The 22189-nt window shown below is 36.7% G+C and overlaps 1 protein-coding gene across 2 annotated transcripts in view; it reads left to right on the top strand.

The window, feature by feature from the left end:
* The window catches only part of jmjd1ca (jumonji domain containing 1Ca), a 63687-nt gene that overhangs the window by 23791 nt on the left and 17707 nt on the right, over positions 1-22189 (top strand). For both annotated transcript variants that reach the window (XR_007925850.1, XM_051867599.1), the window contains exons 3-4: positions 8850-8963; positions 21302-21407. Coding sequence is in view for 1 of the 2 variants with exons in the window: in XM_051867599.1 (XP_051723559.1) it covers positions 8850-8963; positions 21302-21407 (220 nt within the window). In the remaining variant the exon portion in view is untranslated. The remainder of the gene's footprint in view (positions 1-8849; positions 8964-21301; positions 21408-22189) is intronic.

Genomic DNA, 22189 nt, shown 5'->3' with positions numbered 1-22189 from the left:
GGAGAAAAGAGAGCGAGAACGCGCAGCTGACGTTATTGCCTGTGCCGTAACAAAATGGTAACAAAACGGATCGGCTCAGAAACGTTAAGAAGTGAGATCTGGGCCGATCATGAGGAAAATCGTCCGATGCCGATCGATCGGTGCATCTCTATCGCGAATCTCCTGACTTTGCATTGCGAAGGCAATGGCTTTTCAACACCCGTGTCCGTGTCATCACAAAAATTGGACTGCACGCGGACGGGGTGTGCGGACATCCGCGAACCCTCCTGATAACACATCACAGAAAACTTTCTGCATTTTTGCCTTTTCAAAAAACATCACTTTGTATGATTTAGAAGCTGTTTTCCACATAGGGACCAAAAATGTCCCTAAAATGACAAAAATTACTGGTATTACTATCTTTGTAGGGACATTTGGTCCTCACAGTGTAGGGTTTTCCAGGACGCGCACATACACACGCACACACACACACACATACACACAGAGAGAGAGAGCAGGATTGCCGTTGTGGATGTCTGTCCAAGCTGCCATTAGCAACATCAGTTAAGCTAGTGATTTGGTGTTTGTGGAAGTAATAAGCAGTGTGTGTGAGTGTATAGCAGAAAAGCAGCAAATTTGCTTTTTGTGTGTACATTACCACAAGCTTGGTGTGTGTTAGTTTTGCTTGTGTGTAGAGCAGAGCAAAGGTCATCTATGATGTATGTTTATATTTTCTATTTATGGCTGGCAGTTTTTTCTTATGTTTACATATTTACTGCCGGTCTGGTGTGTGTGTGTGTGTGTGTGTGTGTGTGTGTGTGTGTGTGTGTGTGTGTGGGAGAGAGTCATTTCTGTGGAAATGCATTCACTATTACTCACTCAACTGGACATAAATTTACCCGACACACACACACACACACACACACTTTCTCTCTTTCCCTGTGTGTCTGTCTAGCTCTCCCTCACATACACACTGAGGCTCTGTCTTGCTGTTGGCTGTGTGTCAGCCACTTGGAGAGCCAAAACAAAGAGGGTTCTGACACACACACACATGCACACACACATAAACAGAGCGAGAGCGCGAGAGGAGGAAAAAGAAAAGAGTAAGAACCTCACCATCCGTCTTTGTGCACTTTGAGATATCTCTAAGGCCTACAAGCTTTGTTCACTGTTGGTTTTTCTGTATGTGAGCATTTGTCATGAAGCAAAGTGTGAGAGTCAGCACTCATATCACACTATTCCCAGGATTTCTGCTTCCCTGAACATTTTTGGGGGCTTTATTTTCTTGTTTTTTGGAATGTGTGTTTAATGATACTGACAATAAGCATCATTAAACCTAATTACTGTACCACAAAACACATATACAATACATTATTTCCCAGATATGCCATGTCAGAGAGGCATAGTCGTACGATACTGGTTGAACTTTAAAGGGAAGTCAACCAGTGCTCAGTTTGTGGTCATATTTCTGTTATCTATCAGATCACACTCATTCTTATCACAGTGTTGCAATATAAATTGATAATTAAAGTGAGTTCAACAACCTAATAGAAGCTCAGTAAACCACACAAATGCAACGAGACTGACTAAAACTGATCTATGATAGCAGTTTAACACAGCTGGAACATTTTTATCAAATTATACCCAAAAGAGCGCTCTCTCTATAATTAAAATTACAGTAAAATATATAAGAAAAAAAGAAACATCAAAATTAATGAGGTCCTTTTCAGTGTTGTTATTGTTAACAAACTTAAACTGTTTAAATATTAGATGAAAAACTTCAATAACTGCAATAAAATGTTTAACTTGAAGTATTAAAATGAGTAAAACTGAAATAAATATAAATTAAAGCTAAATTGAAATATTAAATAGAAAAAACTGATAAAATGACCCAAGCACATAGCTAAAGTCTGCAGACTTTCACTTTCTCAAAATATCAAAAGATTTGTGCACTGTACTCATAATCTGCTTTCAGTTCTTTTAAGGAATATTAAGAGAAATATCTGAGATAATATTCATATTCAACGTCATCTGAACTATGAAAGAGCAAAATAAACATAAACAAACAGTATATATATTTAAATATTGTGAATATAAGGGACATTGAAGTTTCTCTTTAGCAAAAAACAACTCTTGGAAAAATACAAATATAATAAGCATGAATCAAAGTCTTTCCATAATATAAAATATTTCTCATGAAAGACAGCTTGAGTGGGATTTCCACACTAAATCAGAGCAGTTTGGATGCATTCAAGCACTTAAAAGAAAGTATTAACTGAATCTCTTCATCAGAAATTCAAAGCAGAGACAGTTCCTCATCCAGAACAAGCTCTGTGACTGCAGCCCTGCCAAGAGGGGAAAAACAGACACGAAAGGTCACGTTTACCCAGAGAGAGAGAGAGAGAAAAGAGCAGGACAACTCAGAAACACTTTCTGCCTCGCTGTGAAACATTTAGGAGCTCTTGAGCTCTAGTACTACCCCAGAGGACAATGATATTGCTCATATAGGTCACTCTTATAAAATTCAGGTGGATAGCATAGATAATATAGACTTGAGAGGATTTGAGAAATACTGAAAGTTGAACCGTCTAGCTTTTGTGGCCTCAGTGTGAGGCATTGTTCTTCTGAAACTCGCATGAGACGTGAGTTTCCTGGGTTATTTCTCAGAAATCAAATCTTACTAGACTTCTCAAAAGTCTACATTTGTTCTCCATTAAATTGTATTGCTGTTATAGAGAAACAATTGGGGTATTAATGTGATTTTTCTTCACACAAGTTCAGCACAGAAAATACGCATGTTATTTACAGAAGAGACAAGCTGCAATTGATCCTGCATGGGTTAAAGAGCAGCTACTGTGGCGAGACACGTGTCAGTATGTCATAGCCCAAGGGTCAGTGATTAACACTGCTGTTATTCCCCCAGCGTCTCTCTTTGTCTGTCTCTCTGTCAGTGGGTGTGGACTGATATGACATTTACCGTCTAACTGTTTCTGTTTTATCTTTGTTTTTTCAATCAGCAGTGACTCCTGCTTGTGTTTGATTGTCCCTCTGTGTATTTGTGTGTGAGTGTGTGTGTTCTCGTTTTTCTATCCCACTGGGGACTTCAACCTGAATGCACACTGACTCATGGAGACTTGCGTCACCTTGGGGACCTAAATTGAGGTCCCCATGAGGAAACAAGCTTATAAATCATACAGAATGAGTTTTTTTGAAAATGTAAATATGCATAAAGATTTCTGTGAGGGGTAGGGTTAGTGTAAAGGGATAGAATATACAGTTTGTACAGTATAAAAACCATTACGTCTGTGGAGAGTCCCTACAAAGATAGCGAACCGGACGTGTGTGCGTGTGTGTGTGTGTGTGTGTGTGTGTGTGTGTGTGTGTGTGTATATTAAGTATTCCTAAATATGGCTTTGTGCTGAGCAGACATTTCTAATTACATACACACATCCTTCTTCACACAAAATATAAACAGTCTCGAATGCGAATATAGCCGCTCATGCATTCCCTCACACACACAAAAACACTCTCTGTCCCTCAAAGCATGTGTAGAGACAGACCCAAGCAGCTTTAAAGGCTTAATGAAGTCTTAATGTTCCACACACACACACACACACACACAAAAACCATGGCAACACTGTGTGCTCTGCCAAGAGTGAGGGTGTATGGCCGTGCTTCAGCAGGTGTGTGACCTAGATTGTGTTCGAGTGAGAGAGAGAAATGAAAGGACAGAGGGAGAGTGGAAAGTAGTGGTGTGTGCGTGATCATGGTTAAAGAGGCTTCCAGAGTTTGATCACATGGGCATTTGTGGTCCAGATTTTGATCTTGTGTTGAATGTGATGTGCGTGGTTCAGGTTTTGCCTACATTGTGGTGACTAAATGTCCCCACAAGGACAGTAAAACCTGAAATCACCCAGCCAATGGTTCTCTTGGGGAAAATGACTTCATAAACACACTTATGAAAGCTAGTTTCTTCTACAGAGTTCAAAAATAAGATGATAACCTAGTTTTCCGAAATTGCTACTCTATTTTGTAATGTTCCAACTTTATATCTCAAAATATGGTGAAATTACTTATTACAAGAAAGATTTCTAATTACTGATTTGATGTGATAATCTGTGTTGATTAATTTGCTAATAAACATCTGCCGTAACTTCTCGCGTTATAAACGCGAAACCTGCAAAATTATTAAAATTATGCACAATACATGTGCCAAAATTCAGACACTTTATGGTATCGATTTAATATCAGAACTACGGTATTAGATTGTGGTACCGTAACAAAGCCTAAGTTGTGGTTTCGAGCCATCCTTAATATCGACTTGTTTCCCATAATTGTGACTTTATTTCTCACAACTTCAACTTTATTTCTTGTAACTAAGACTTAAAGGGAAAGTTCACCCAAAAATGAAAATTCTGTCATTGTTTACTTACCCTCAATGTCGTTCCAAACCTGCATGGTTTTCTTTCTTCTGTGGAACATTTAAGATGATATTTAGAGAAATCTCTCAGTGGTTGACTATACAATGAAAGTTAATGGTCACCAAAACTATGTCTTCAAAATATCATATGTTCAGCAGAAGAAAACCATACAGGTTTGGAACGACATGAGAGTGAGTAAATGATGACTTAATTTTCCTTTTTTCTGGGTGTACTGTTCCTCTAATATCTCACAATGTGAATTTATATCTTAAAACTGCAATCACACAAAATGAGGAAACTTGAGGAAAACTTCCCAAAGTAAGTTAAATTATTTAGACATTACATATAATTAGGTAGTAAAACATAGTGTTGCACGTTATAATGGTGCAGAGATGGGTATATGTATTTTGTAAAACTTTTGCAACTGCTTTTATCACGTAATTAGAAGCACCACAATTAAATTACATTGCCTGTTACATTGGGATTACTGGACATTTAGAGGTTTAAAGTGCCAAGTATTGAAAATCAAAATGTTTAAATAAACATTTAGGGTTGGGTTAACTAGCTTACTATAAAAATGATAGTCAATGGAAAGGTCCCGGCATGATAGGAAATGGTGTGTGAGTTATTAAACGGACATGCATGGACTGAAGGTGGAGTGGATCTCATTTAAGTTTATGATTAGACTAGATTGGACTTCGTTTTATGGCTATCCGCAGCCTTTATGCTATCACACTCCAGACATTGGTTTATTCCCGCATGGACACCTTACACAATACATTAATGATTTTCATTAGCGATCCACCGATAGGGGTTTTTAATAACCAACACTGATATCTGCTGCGTAGAGTCGATGAAGGACAATATACTGGCAATATATTACAAATATTTAAATAAATGAAGGGAAATGAGACATGCAGTTGAAATGAAAATTAACATGTATTTGATAATATTTGCTTAAAATATGCTAGCATTCAAAAGTTTGGGGTTGGTAAGATTTTTTTTAATGTTTTGAAAAATGCTCATCAAGACTGCATTTATTTAATAAAAAATACAGTAAAACAGTAATATTGTGAAATATTACAATTTGAAATGTTTTCTATTGTAGTATATTTTAAAATGTAGTTTATTCCTGTGTTTTCAGCATCATTACTGCAGTCTTCAGATGTCACATGACCCTTCAGAAACCATTCTAATATGCTGATTTGGTCTAATCATTGTTGAAAACAGTTATAAATGTCTTTATTGTCACTTTTGATCAATTTTATGTCCTTGCTGGGGAAAAAAAGCATACATTTCTTTAATAACAGTCTTACTGCCCAAAAACTTTTGAACCTCAGTGTACTTCCAAAAACAATATTTGGAAACAGAAAATGTTTGAATGTTGATGATTTCTAACTGACCATTAACTGGCTAATGACAACTGTGACAAAATGGCCAATTATCAGTCTGGTCGATCACTTTACCTTGGATTCTGTTATGTATAGTATTTTAAATTAGTCTATTTATTTATATATTTTTAGAATCAGAATTGTATTAATTTAGCTATTAGTGCGCGCATGCATTAAATGTGTTTATTGTGCACAGATTTGTGTCTTAGTGAAGTCGATATGCTGTTTCTGCAAAAGAATATTTGTCCTGACTGTCCTTTCTCTCTGTATGCCTCACTGACAGAACAGAGTCTCAAACCACAGTGCGGTAAACGTGTTTGGGGTGTGTGCGACAGAGTGTATGCGAGTGCACTGCACACAGTAGAGTGTCTAAAAATAGCTCTCACACACGTTCTGTTTGTCCCCTTACCCTCCAGCTCATGGTTTATGAGTCACACACACACATAGTCAGACTGGCACACAGTACACAGAGAGGTTTTGGTTGATTGATGTTTGGCTCCTTAGAAGTCATCACGTGCATAATGCTTCTGCAAAAACACATATATGTTTTTCGTTCATTTTGGGGCCTTTCCATTGACTTCTGTTGTTTTTATACTGAGCTAATGATATTATCTATCCTTTGGACATAAACCTTACCCTCAACTATTTTGCATTTTCATTAGGACATTTATTTTGTTTAAATTGTTTTCCACACTGGCTGGACATTTTATCCCTGCAATGTAAGCAAAACTTGACCCACACACACACACACACATGCACATCCCATAACTCTGTGGCCACATTTAGGTTAAGTTTCACTTCAGCATACCTCAGAGACATGAAAATTGTTGTATTGCATAATACACATTGACTGATACACATTGACTTACACTTTGAACACAGACACACACACACAGCCAGACATGGAAACTTTGAGTGTGCTGGCCTAGTATTTATATAAATAGAAACCATGCATAGAGAATATGACTTGATCAATGAGAGTTTAACTGAATTCTCACAAGATACTTGCTCACACACACACACACACACACACACACACACACATACACACACACACTGCAGTATATAGCATTCAACACGCTTACTTTAACTTTTGTGCATGACGTTTTTATTTTGTTTTTGTTGTGAATTTTCTTTATTTAAAAGTCATTTTTATTTTTTATTTTTGAGTGGTGGAGTCAGGGTGATACAACTGTCCTGATATCATTATGAAGAAAAAAATCTTTGTTGAAAAATGGCAATTAAAATTGCATTTAAAATAGAGTTCAAAAATTTAATGTCGGTGTAAGATTTTTAAATCTTTTTGAAAGAAGTCTCTTATGCGCACCAAGGCTGCATTAATTTGATCTAAAATACAGTAAAAACAGTAATATTGTGAAATATTACAATTTTAATGTATTGTAAAATGTGATTTGTTCCTGTGATGGCAGAGCTGACTCCAGTCTTCAGTGTCACATGATCCTTCAGAATTAAATCTACTATGCTGATTTGCTGCTCAAGTAACATTTCTTATTATTATCACAGTTTAAAAACCTGCTTAAAGTCCCCCTGTGGTGAAAATCAAGTTTTTAATGTTTTTCATATGTCTATGTGGTGTTTTTAACATGCTTTAAGACAAACCATGTGCAAATCAGTCAACACCATTGCTGAGTATTTTCTCCTTAAAACTGCAGTAAACCAAAGACCGTTTCAAACCCGCGGTTTGAAATCGCTGGTGTTTCTAACGTCACAAACTACATTGTAACCAATCACGTCAATGTGCCGAGCATTAGCATATCATTGACTGACCACGCAAGGGAGTCTCAAAAGAAGGTTATCCCGGTATATTTTTCTGTTGATATGAAAAATCGGGTAGATTTACCAATATGGCAGGTGTATGATGCATATTACGATGTTATGATAAACAATATGCCTTTCTCCACTGACATTAAGGTGTTCAAAGTATTTCTAAGGATACTGATTGTTAGAAGGCAGCTGTCTGACTCGCGAAGGGAAACATGGTTTGTGTAACCATACCTTATTGATTAACCTCGCATGGTGCAACCAAAAAAGTCCAGTGGTCCAATGAACATGCATAAACAAGCATAAAAAGATAAAACAGGAAATAGGGAGGACACCTGCAGACCCCCAAGTCTCTGTGTCAAGTTTAAAAAGTCTGGAAATAGCAGATAATTTGACTCTTTTTGGCTATGTTCAAATCCGTTTTTTTGCAAATCAGATTGAAATCTGATTAGATTTAGCAAGTGTGAATAGCAAAAAATCACATGAAATGTGATGTTTACAAATCCGTTTCAAGTGGTTTGAAATCCTTTTCAAATTGCATTTCTGGAAATCCGTTTCAGTCTGACTGCTCTGATTGGATTTTGTGTGGTTTATGTGACTTTCTCACGCCATGTAAAATGTAACCATCAGATGTTGTTATAAGAAACATGCTGAAAGTCACTGCAGAAACAACAAGACTGTGTTGTTGCAAAGTTCTGGATGAACAAAAAAAAGTCAATATAACAGAGACATGTTTTGAGACCGGCAGAGACGTCAGCGTGGAATAAAGCAGCACATACCAGCCTCCTTTATTTCTGCCGCTGCCTCATTAGACACAGTAGTCCAGCGCGGTGGCTACACATTATGTTGTAAACAAGACAACATCTGTATTGTAAACCCCTCCATGTTGCGGTTGTTTGGTGTCATTGCCATAGAAAACAATGCAGATATTCTGGAAAACGAAAGAGCGGCATGGGACACACAAATCGTATCTGAACAGTTCCAATACACAGTGTGGACAGTCAATAATTTAGATCAGATTCCAATCGGATACACAAATAATCTGATTTGGACTGACAGTGTAAACATAGCCTTTGTAAAATGTCATGTGGTGTGACTCCCAAAAAACGTAATGAAATTTATAAATAAATAATTCATGATATTTCTAAAGAATACTTTTTACCTTTAAAATTTAAAAAAAATGTAACTCACATGAGTTCAAGACTCTTTGAAAAAATTTGTGAAACTTTGCCTTCTGATGAAGCAGACTGATTGGTTGTGATATTTTGCTTTACAGAGATTCCGGCCTCTGATTGGTCAGTCATGCGTGGAAGGCTTGTCGGTGGTGGAGTTCATCTCTGACAGACAGCTGGAGTTCTACACGGAAAAGGAGGATCTCCAGCCTTTCGAGGTGTGTGCGCAAGTTATTAATGTTTTGTTGTTGCATTTGTGTAAGTATGATTGTATGTATGATTCATTCATTGTATCACTATGTGATTAAATTACAGGCCACTAAATATAAAATGTTTTGTTAAAATGTATAAAGTTTTGAACAAAGCATTCTTCTTAGGGCAAGTCATTGTCTCTTTGAGCGACTGGAATTCTGGGAGCTTTTGATCTTCTGACTTAGTCATAAAGGCTTTTATGACATGAATGAATGAAACACATTCATAAAATATCATTATAAGGACCTGAAGTATCACTGCAATATAATAAATAAGAATGAAAATATGATGATATGTTTTCGAGCATGAAATAAGAATCTATTTAGCCTTTTCTCATCTCCTTTCAGTTTATGCTGAAAAAAATGAGTGAATTTCATTTTGCGTCAACACCATCATATTTAATAAACCTCCATGCTCAGTCTCTCTCTCTCTTGCTCTAGATGTTACATTTTTTTGCTGAAGATGAGATTTGTGTTGCTGCTTTCTCAGACCTCCTCATAACAGTGTGATGATGACATTTCCCAGTCATTACTGGTTTAATTAGTCTATGTGTTTTCAGCATCGGTGAGCGTTTGTGAAAGCGCCTTTAGGAATGTATGTCCCAGACTGTCTGTTTAATTGCAAATTACCATTTCATCTCATGGCAATGGAAAAAAAAAAAAGTGATAAAACTTGTTGAATAATGAGATTTATATTCACAAAACGTCTGAAAGTCAAATTAATATAGCTTTCCAGGGGAAACACTGTTGGAAAATGGCATTATGATGTAAACACAGGAATGTACATTTCTATAATGATATTTCTATATAAATTATAAATCTCTCACAGAGTAGGCAGCACAGTATTGAAACTAAGGCTTATCATCTAATAGGATGTCCTCTGACTATATTCTGTAGTATTTATATATAATATTGTCAGTATTTTGCAGTATTTATTCAGAATATGTTCAAAATGTACACTACCTTTCAAAAATTTAGTTTTCAGTGTCACATGATCCTTCAGAAATATGCTTATTTGCTGTTCAAAGAACATTTATTATTATTATTATTATTATTATTATTATTATTATTATCACAGTTTAAAACAGTTGTGCTGCTTAATATTTTTGTGGAAACCGTGATACATTTTTTTTTCAGGATTCTTTGATGAATAGAAAGTTCAAAAGAACAGCATTTATTTGACTGGTAGTGTACATGTACATTATGTGTAGTATATTTAATATAAATAATGAGCCTGTCAATGTACAGCTGCCTGTGATTGAGAAATGAGAATATTTAATGCTAAAAAACTTTTTGCATGTCAAAGTTAATTTTACTGCATGGCATGTGAAATGAGTTTTATGTTAAAGCAAATTTATTCAGGTCTAAATATATGTTACGTCGGTTTAATTGAATGAATCTAAAGGGGACCATTGAAGGAAGAATTTTTCCCACAAAGTTATACATAGAAACTGCATCAGCTTTGTAAAGTTTGGAAAACTGCAACATTTTATATTTTCCTGAAACCTTAATGGTTAGAATGTGAGCTAATAATGTCTTTAATACTGTTTTGCAAACTTCTATCAAGAATGTCATGTTTTTATGTTAGATTTGATAGTTGCAGGGTGTGCTGAAGGGGTTAAATACATTTGTAGTGTGTAACACATGTTCAGTTTAGAGTGTGTTTTAGAGAGTATTCTCATGGTGAATTCAGCAGTGTATGAGTGTGTGTTTTTGTAAGGGGTGTGTAATTAGCTGTAGACACATGCTCCTCCGCCTTTAAATACTCCTGCAGGCTGTGTTTGTTTATCATAATCACATGGAGCAATCATATAATTTAGTGCAGAAGAAGACACAGTGACACACAGGACTGTAGTCCTCTGCGTAAAACTGTTTACTTTCACTGTGAGATGTGAAGAAACACACACACACACACACCACTGCATCATTTCATCACTCCCAGTCTCTGATTGCTGTGGATGGATGATAAAAGAGAGACCCCCTCTCTTTCATCTGTGTGTGTGTGTGGGAGTGTGTGTGTGTGTGTGTGTGTGGAGGGAACTGTGAGGCTGTGAGAAAGAAACACAGAACAGAGGGAGGGAAAGCATTAGAGAGAGTGAGTGTCTGGATAAAGCACTGGCACATGACACTGATGTGTTCTGAATGCTGCAGTTCTGTGAGGAACAGCCTCAAAACCACGACCATACTCTACTCTGATCCCACATTTTATTCTGTTCTGTTCTAGTTAATTCTACTCTACTTCACTGTACTTAATTGAATTCTACTTCTACTTTTCTTGTCCATTTTATTCTATTGTTCTGTCCTTTTCTGTTAATGAATTATATTCTTGTTGCACATACCTACTTGAACTTCACTCAACTGCTAATTTATTCTGTTCTTTTCTACTGTATATTACTCTGCTCTGTTCTTCTCTGTTCTATCAATTCTGCTCTACCCCACTCAGCTCTGTTCTTTTTGTTCTACTCTGTTCTATTTCTATTTCTACTGTACTCCACTGTACTTAGTTATATTCTACACTGTCTTTTCTGTTTCTGGCCACTTTATTCTATTCTGTTCTACTCTATTCTATTCTACTGTACTGTATTCTGTTCTGTTTAAGTCCATTTTAATTCTGTGCAACTGTACTCTGTTATATTCTATTCTTTTCTGTTGTGCATACCTACTTGAACTCCACTCAACTTTACTCATTAATTCTGTTATTTTCTACTTTATTTTATTCTGTTCTGTTCTTCTCTATTCTATCAATTCTGCTCTACCCCACTCAGCTCTGTTCTTTTTGTTCTATTTCTATTTCTACTGTACTCCAGTGTACTCAGTTATATTCTACACTGTCTGTTCTGTTTCTGGCCACTTTATTCTATTCTGTTCTACTCTATTCTATTCTACTGTACTGTATTCTGTTCTGTTTAAGTCCATTTTAATTCTGTGCAACTGTACTCTGTTATATTCTATTCTTTTCTGTTGTGCATACCTACTTGAACTCCACTCAACTTTACTCATTAATTCTGTTATTTTCTACTTTATTTTATTCTGTTCTGTTCTTCTCTATTCTATCAATTCTGCTCTACCCCACTCAGCTCTGTTCTTTTTGTTCTATTTCTATTTCTACTGTACTCCAGTGTACTCAGTTATATTCTACACTGTCTGTTCTGTTTCTGGCCACTTTATTCTATTCTGTTCTACTGCACTGTATTCTGTACTCTACTATGTTCTATTGTTTTTTTGTTGTACGTACCTGCTTGAACTTCACTCAACTCTGCTCATTAATTCTGTTCTTTTCTACTCTATATTCTGTTCTGTTCTTCTCTATTCTGTCTATTCTGCTCTACCCCACTCGGCTTTGTTCTTTTTGTTCTACTGTTTGTTCTGTTTCATTCTACTGTACTCCACTGTACTCAGTTATATTCAACTCTGTCTGTTCTGTTTGTGCCCACTTTATTCTATTGTTCTACTCTATTCTTCTGTTCTATTTAAGTCCATTCTAATTCTGTGCAACTGCACTCTGTTCTTTTCTTCTCTGTTGTATGTACCTACTTGAACTCCACTCAACTCTGCTCATTTATTCTTTTCTTATATACTCTATTTTATTCTGTTTTTCTCACTTCAATCTATTCTACACTACCCACTCTGCTCTATTAATTTTATTCTATTCGATTTCATTCTATGGTACTACACTCTACTATTCTCCATTCTACTGTACTTTACAATCTTCTTTTGTTTAATTGTACTGTGCTCCACTCTCTCCGTATGTTTTATTATATTTTACTATTCTGTTATGCTATTTTCTATGCTATACTTTACTGTTCTATTCTGTTTTTCTGCACTCCACACTATTTCCATTCTGTTTTGTTCTACTGTACTCCACTCTATTCCACTGTTCTGTTCAATGCTACTCTATTCCACTCTATTTCTATTGTATTATTTTATCACTCTGTTCTATTCTACTCCAGTCTTTCTATTCAGTTCTTCCCCTTTTTCTGTATTGTTGTATTTTATTCTACTGCCCTTGACTGAATTCTATTCTGTTATATTCTGTGCAACACTCTCTTCTATTCTAATCTACGGTGCTCCAATCTGTTCTTTTCCACTTGTACTCATCTTTTTTCTCTTCTGTATTATTAGATGCTACTGTATTCATTCTATTTTGTTCTACTTTATTAAGTTGTACTACACTATACTGTTCCTTTTATGTTCAACTTTACTCTTTGCTCTACTTACTATACTGTGTTTCTCTCCACTGCTCTATTACCCACAGCTCTGAATGTTGAGCTCTAAGACGTGAGTAAATTACTGAGCAGCCTGAGAGAGAGCGAGAGCGAGAGAGAGAGAGAGAGAGAGGGAGAGAGAGAGAGGGACAGAGACAAAAAGAGATAAAGGTGGAGAGAAAGAGTGAGAGAGATCTATCAGGGAAAATGGAGCATGGATGGAGCACTGTGTATTTATTGCTGTTTCCTTGACAACTCAAAGCTGTGTTTTTACTTAGTACATGTTAAGGGGCGTGTGTGTGTGTGAGAAAGTATGTGAGTGGATGAGTAATGAAGAGGACGTGTGTGTGTGTGTGTGTGTGTGTGTGTGTGTGTTTAGAGGGAAGGGTTAAGCACTGTTGACCTGTTACGCTGAAATGAGAACAGTGCAGCTGTTTTTAGGAAGCTCCAAACAGTGTGTTTGCCTGCGTGAGTGAGTGTGTATTCTTGTGTATGACAGAGATAGACTGAAGTAAGTGAGAGAAGGGGGAGAGGTTTACTGAAGGGAAAAGCAGGCAGAGTGGTTTCCATTAGGCTCTGTGGAACACTTTCCCTTTTGAGGCTGTGGTGAGAGAGACACTGGGCTGTGCGTCAGCCACCCTCAATCTAGACGCACACACACACGTGTTGGGTTTTGGTGTTTTACAAAAGTCTCTATGGACATAATGATTTTTATACTGTATAAACTTTACATTGACCCTAACCCTTAGAGAATCCTTACAGAAAACATTCTGCGTTTTTACATTTTCAAAAAATTCATAATTTAATATAAGCTGTTTTTCCTCATGGGGACCAAAATGTTGTTCAGGTTTTACTATCCTTGTGGGGACATTTAGTCACACACACACACACACACACACAGACACACACACACACACACACACACACACACACACACACACACACACACACACACACACAAGAAAAGCTGCTTTCCATCTCTGTTTCATAAATTTTTTTTCACCTTCTTTATGTTTCAGTTTTCACTCTATTTATTAATTTTCTCTCTTTCGCTCTTATTAACTATCTTGCTTAAATAAAGCTTTAAAAATAGACCTTTAAAAATAATTAGCCTGTAAATTATATAATAATAATAAAAATTGTTTCTAAATAAGCCATTACTTGCATGTACAATATGAAACAGCCTTTATGAGTGAAAAGAGTCTTTGTATATAAAAATCTGTATTCTTGCATTATTAGCATCAGTATATTGGAAACAGATCAATATCGGGGCTTATTTTTACAGTTTAATTGGTGCACTTTTTTTCTATACCAGATTTCAGAAGTGTTATCTCATCCACTTTTTTTTCCACTATTCTACTCTGCGCTGTTCTACGCTACTGTATTCCACTCTGCTCTACTTTATTCTATTGTGCTGTTCTCCATTCTACTGTACATTACACTCTTCTGTTATTTTATTACTGTGCTTCACTCTCCATGTTTTATTCTATTATTTTATACTATACTATTTCTATTCTATTCTATTCTATTACACCATGCTATACTCTACTCTATGCTCTACTCTACTCTAATTCTATTCTGTTCTATTCTACTGTATTCCACCCCACTCTATTCTACTATGTTGCATTCAATGCTGCTATATTCCACTCTACTCTATTGATTATTACACTCAATAGATCAGTAGAATTAAATAAAAGTTGGATCTTTTATCCAAAAGGGCAAAACGGTATAGATTTATATCATAATCATATCAGTTATCAGTCATAACATAAAACTAATTATTGGTTATTGGTATAAGCCACGTTTTCTGTTCAATATGTGTGCATCAATAATTTTATTTATTGGGATTTGATGGGATGGATGTAAAATGATCATGTTACTGGTAAATATTATTATTATTATTATTAATATTTATTTAACATGCATTAATCATTCACAATAATTTAAGACATTCACAAATATTGTAATATGGTGCATTTAATCTAGTTTCATTGGTAATATAGACAACATGATCCTCTCATTCAAATAAAGTTTGTAATTGTTGTGCCACTATCATCAACAATTAGAAAAATATGATTGTTTTCAAACAGGTTTCTTGGCTGCTTCCACCGTCTGCTATTCAGAGAATCTCGCCCCAAACACACACAATTGTTGCTGTCGACACGGCAAGAGACAGCATAAGATGGCTTGTAGATATTTCTGTACATTTGACAGTGATATAGTTCAGGGTTTCTTATTTAAGAGGAAAGGGCACCTCTCTCTCTCTCTCTGTCTGTGTCTGATCTCACACTCTCAGTTCTTCTCTTACTGAAGGACAGGTCTTCAGACTCCTGCATTGATTTTTATGAGCACTCTTTCTGTGTGTGTCAGTCTGCGCCTCCATACTTCCTCTCTCACTCACTCTCCTCTGTTTGTCATTATCTCATCTACTTCATCACCCTCTCTCTCTCTCTCTCTGTCCCTCTCAATCAAGTCTTTCTGTCTCTCCTCTCATAACATGCACATTTCCTTCTCTCTTCCTCTCAAATTTGAATTCAGTGAAGCACTTTTCGGCATCATCTATTTCTAATCCTCTGTATCTCTCTCTGGGTGTGTGTGTGTGTGTGTGTGGCTGTTCTTGCCATAGGAAGGAGCACAAGGTTGTTTATTCTCTTTCTTGCTTTCTGCTCTCCAGTTATGATCTTTCTCTGTACATGCTACACAAACACACTAGCTCATCCTTTTCAATAATCTGTCTGTATGACAGTTTTTCTCCCTCCTTCTCTCTGTTTCTTTCTTTCTCTCCATCTCCCCCCCCCCCCCCATCTCTCTCTTCCTGATGCAATAGTTGGATCAGCCTGATGTCTCTCTTGCACATGTTGCCGTGGTGATGCTTTGGCTGTGTGCTAGACTGAGGTCATCTCACTCTTAGTCTTCGCATGACTCTATCAGCCCATCCTGTCTGTCTCTCGTGCAGCAGCGCGGTCTGTCTCACCTCACATCCTGTAGAACATAGAAACGACAGTGGAGAAAATGATCAAACTTTGATTGAAACTGGAATTAAACCTCTAAACCTCAAGACTAAACTGTGGCTACAAACATTCATTTTTAATTGTCATAACTGTCATAACCAGTGTTAGGGAAAGTTACTTTTAAAACTAATGCACTACAATATTGCGTTACGCCCTAAAAAAGTAACTAATTGCATTATTTAGTTACTTTTTATGGAAAGTAATGTGTTGCGTTACTTTTGCGTTACTTTTTCTCATTTGGGCTGGGTTGTTTGTTTTTATAACAACAAAAAAGTTATATTTTTGGCAAATGTAAAGGCTCTTTCACACCAAAAGTGAAATGAATAAGCCTCAGGCTGAAGGAAATGCATATTCACACCTGTACAGTAGAGGGCGCAATTCAAGCAAACAAACCTTTCAGCTGTGCTGCCATTCTGTAATACAGAAGAATAGTACGCAGGAGAAGAAAATTAGTAAATGTATGCTCACATTTTAGGCCCCGTTTACACTAGTGCGTTTTTGTTTTGAAATGAATTTTGAAAAAAAAACTGAGCTCCCACATAGCTACATCTGCAATAAACTTCATAACCTGTAAGTTGACGAAAACGTAATTCGATGCACTTACTGCCTCAGATGCGGCCGTACTAATGTTAATCATACAAGTTAACCATCATACGTTCATAACTGTCAACACATTTCTGTTTTTACACACTGAGGTATGAGTCTGAGTAATTGCCTTTGGCAGTCAACAGAATATCACGCATGTTGTTAATAGAGCTTCACATTCCATTTCATTTCATTTCATATGCAGTTGATGCTCATACCCAAAGAGACTCATATTGCATTCAATATCAGTTCATGCATTCCCTAGGAATCAAACTCTTGACCTTGGCTTTGGCAGCGCCATGCTCTACTGTGTGAGCTACAGCTTGTATTTTACCTGGAATATTCAAGACCAGGGTTCAATTTTATTACCGTAAATGGAGATAATTTTATGCTCTTTTGAAAAAAGTGGCTGTCATAATGTCAGTTGTGAACATTAACACAGCCTTCGCAGTTACAGACCATCTGTAGTTAAAATATCCGTACATACTGTTAAATTAGATAAAGAATAAACAGAATAAATGAAATTCATTATTAATAGATCTCATTTTCTGATCGTCATGTTCATTCTGTCCTGCGGTGCGTCACTCGTTCTCTGGAGTGTGTGTTTGAGTCACTGTGTTTCTCTGCACTCGTGCCTTCATCTCATTCCTCTCGTTTAGGTCAGCTGAGGTGTGTGCGCTCAGGTTTTTGGGGGTTAATGAGATTGTGATTGTGTATTGTGTGTATGTGTGTGTTCCATATGTATGAGGGAAATGCAGAGACGCTTTTATTTTCAGAGCAAGTTTGACTATGTATGTGTGTGTTTGTTTGTCTTGATTGACATAGTGAGTGAATTTCAGATTGTTTAGAGAACTTTAAAAGCAGGAAAACCAGCCCACCAATCAAAGGAAGCCGTGCTGTAACATGCTAATTAACACTAATTAACCTTACCATCATCGTTAGCTCAATTTGCCCTTCATCCTGCCCACATAACGCTCTCTCCAATCACACCTCCCTCATCCCCCCGTCTTATTATCTCCTCTCTCATTCCTCCTCCATTCGCCCCCCCCCCCCCCCCCCCAGTGAAGCAGAGCTGCGTGTGTGCGTGTGTGTGTGTGTGTGTGTGTGCGTGTGTGTGTGTGTGTGTTTGTCAAAGAGAGAAATAGAGTGCGAGGTGAGAGAGGCACAGAAACAGCGGGGGAGAGAGAGACGGAGAGAGAGACTGTGTATGTTTGTGTGAGCGAGACAAGAAAGACAGTCTGAGCCAGAGAGAGAGAGAGAGAGATCAAAACCTGCCTGTGGGTAAATGAATAAATCATGTCTTCCCTTCGTCCTGAGAACTGAAGCACGGATGAGTAATACACACACACACTCTCTCTCTCTCTCTCTGTCCTGCTCCCCTTCTCTCTCTCGATCCCTCTCTCATGCAGTCTGCTCTCTTACACACACACCGCCTTATGTTTGCTATGCAAGGGCAGATAGTAATCAGAGATGGCCGCTCGCACACACACACACACACACACACACACACACACACACACACACACACACACACTGATATTATTAGAACCCGTTAAACACACACACATTTGGATCACACCTACACAGCTGGGCAGCAGCAGCTTTCTTTGCTGTACTGCGGTGAGCTCTTGTTAATGTTAAGGGGTGAGATGACCAAAATCTTATATCAAAATATCAGTAATTTTTATCGTCCATTACAATAGATATATATTATTATAGTTATTTTTGCTGAAAGTTAACAGGGTCTGAAATTAACGAGGGCTTAGGGCATAAATGGCACAAAAATGAAGAAAAATGCCCCCTAAATTCAAGATAAGGGTGGCAAAAATACACCTGCACACTGAAATCTGTTATGGCTCGATTGCAGTTTTACATTTAGTTCTGCTCACATTGCATCAGATTTCTTTATACATGTTTTTATTTTTTGATACTGCTGATATCAGAAGCAAATAATTGCTTTAATGTTATGACTAGTTACCATTACGATGGCAAGTAATTTATAAAGAAATTAAATTGCAAATGTATGAATATTCATGGACATTCTGATCTTTTAACTCTATTGTAAAAGGTCAAGGAAAATTTGTTTTCACCTGATACAACCCCTTGGCATTGCATAGAGACAGAGTATCTACAAACATACAGTAGTGCCTGATATTATCTGCTTCTGTGTATCTCTAAAATCAAGAGCAGTTTCTGTCACACATTGATAAATGTGTCATGCTGGATAAACATCAGCACAATCAGTATCATTTGTTTCTTTAGTTTGGCTGTTTCTGTCAGTTGGAAGTCACTTCAAACAGATCAGTTTTGCTGTGAAAGATTTTTGTTCTCTCACCTGAGCCGCGCTATGCACGCATGCGCGCGTGTGTGTGTGTGTGTGTAAGAGAGAGAGAGAAAGGGCAAATGATGATGCAGACTCTGGGGTCAGCCATATACGAGTCACACAGGAGAAATTGGACTGAGGCATTAGACTAGCTAGATGAAGACTGATGGACAGAGAAAGAGAGAGAGAGAGAGTGCTGATAACTGATTGGATTTGACTGCTTTTTCACCCACAAAAAAACAAAAAAAATACAAGAAATCAAAAAAGATCTATGCAAGTCTTCCTTAACTGGTCCACTCATCTTTGTCTGTGCTTAAAGGATTAGTTCACTTCTGAATGAAAATTTCCTGATAATTTACTCACCCCCATGTCATCCAAGATGTTTATGTCTTTCTTTCTTCAGTTGAAAAGAAATTAAGCAGGTTTTTGAGGAAAACATTCCAGGATCTCTTCTCATGGAGTGGGGGTTCACTGGGTAGAAGGTCCAAATTGCAGTTTCAGTGCAGCTTCAAAGCGCTCTACTCGATCCCAGACGAAGAATAAGTGTCTTGTCTAGCAAAACGATCGATCATTTTCTAAAAAAATTAAAAATGTATATACTTTTGACCACAAATACTTGTCTTGCACTGCTCTGCAATGCACCAAGCATTGCGTAATCATGTTGGAAAGATCATGCGTGGCGTAGGCGGAAGTACCGATCCAGTGTCTACAAAGCGAACGTGCAAAGATTAAGCCAAACACCCTTTACAAAAAAAAAGGGAAAACAACGATATTGGATGATTTTGAAGTTGGAGAAGAAAATTAGATAAAGTTTTTCACCCTACCGCGGTACTTCCGCCTACGTCACGCGTGACCTTTCAGCGTAATGCGTGGCGCATCGCAGAGCAGTGCAAGACGAGCATTTGTGGTTAAAAAGTATATATTATTATTTTATTTATTTATTTATTTATTTTTTAAATGACTGATCGTTTCACTAGATAAGACCCTTATTCCTCGTCTGGGATCGTGTAGAGCCCTTTGAAGCTGCACTAAAACTGTAATTTGGACCTTCCACCCGTTGTACCCCACTGAAATCCACTATATGGAGAAGAATCCTGAAATGTTTTCCTCAGAAACCTTGATCTCTTTTCGACTGAAGAAAGAAAGACATGAACACCTTGCATGACATGGGGGTGAGTAAATTATCAGGAAATTTTCATTCAGACGTGAACTAATCCTGTAATACAAAGTGCTTTATTTAATTTATTAAGTTTTAATTAACATAATAGAACATAAAAATAAAATAAAATTATGATTCTAATAATAATTTTAAAATGTATAATATGCAAATTTTTATTGATAAATAATAAATGCAATAAATACTAATTATATAATGTTTAATATGTAATAAATGTTATTACTTATTAATTTTATTGATGAATGTAGTATATTTATATAATAATAATAATAATATTAATCATTATTATTATGCATATTTTTAAAAATATATATTTTTATTAATATTATTAATTGATATTTATTAATTAGTAACGATCATTTTCTTTTTATTTTCTTTGGGCACATGTATTGAGTAGCTTATAGTGTTACAAAAAAGAAGTTTACAAGAGATAAACCTGAATCCTGAGAAGAAGAAAAAGTACAGGTGAATAGAGAGCGTGTGTGAGTGAGTGTGTTTTCAAGTGACAGAAAGAGAGCGATGTGTGATGTAATAGTTTTTTGGAAATAATATCTAGTTTCTGTGTTTCCTGTGTTTATGCGCTTTATGTGTGTAACAGGCAGAGGTTTTGGGAGTTCAGCTGGAGTTCAGCTTAAATATCCACACTACACTACCGTTACGTAATTTCCAGTCTTGTGTGTGTGTGTGTGTACAGTGAGGAGGTGTGTCTATTGTGTGCATGGATGAGTAATACCGTGTGTGTGTGTGTGTGTGTGTGTGTGTGTGCGCGTGTGCGCGTGTGCGCGTGTGTGCGCGTGTGTGTGTGTGTGTGCTCTCTCTCGCTGTCTCTCTCTGTCATCCCTCCCCCATCTGAAGCTGTCTGGTGTGCAACTGTTGCTTTCCTTCATCTTCATCTTTTCTTCTGGAGCTTTCAGTATGATCATTGCAGATAAAATCTTTAGCACTCCTCAAAAAAGGGAAGAAAACCAGAACTTGTCTCAAGCTGTGTTGTTTTGCTGTTAAAGGATGAAGTGGGCGATGGAAATCCGGCTGTGAGAGATGATCCATCTCTGCAGGAACAGGTCCAGGCCTGGCTCAAACAGAACCAATTCCAGAACATTCTTCAGCAAGGTATTCATGTCTACATTTTCTCTGCTTTCGATTCTCCAACGGAAAGATCTTTCTAATGTTGGTTGTGTGAAGATCCTGTGATTTGGTTTGTTCTTGGTATCTGTGACTGATAAGGATGCTTAAGTAATCTGATAAACTCAGAGTCGACTGTTTGAAGACTTATTGTCAAACATCTTTGCTCAGTGTATTCTGTTTGCTTGAGTACACAGAGGATTTTACATATTGAGTATCTTCATCAGTGCTGACACTCATGTTTGACTGGATTCAAATAAAGGTGTAAACCACGTGAGGCCGTTGCAAAGATTTCCTCAGGCACAATCTGAGGCAGAGCAATATGTTAAAAAAAACCTGCCAAATGTTAAAAAATCCTACTTTTTGAGAGTTTACATGTATTAATATTAATCAAAATAAACAAATGTTATTAAATTCATTAGCCCAACTCCAGAGGCCGTGACACACAGTAAAAGGTATCTCTTTTTGTCCCAACCAACCATGACTGCGATATACAAAAATTTACAGGGTAGTCTAATTTTATATATATATATATATATATATATATATATATATATATATATATATATATATATATATATATATATATATATGGTTTCAATTTCTGACTGGGAACAGGGACATACAAACTGTGTCAAATGTCAATGATAATCACAGGTACTGATTATGTGTGTTGTATAATCGTAAAAGAGTTTAATTGTAGTTTGAATATCATTGTGCATGACTGCAATATCCATAATGAAAGCAATAATGGATAACCTCAGATATGT

The sequence above is a fragment of the Ctenopharyngodon idella genome, chromosome 17 (assembly GCF_019924925.1).
Source record: "Ctenopharyngodon idella isolate HZGC_01 chromosome 17, HZGC01, whole genome shotgun sequence".
Taxonomy (NCBI): Eukaryota; Metazoa; Chordata; class Actinopteri; order Cypriniformes; family Xenocyprididae; genus Ctenopharyngodon; species Ctenopharyngodon idella.
This window is presented reverse-complemented; position numbering and strand designations above follow the sequence as displayed.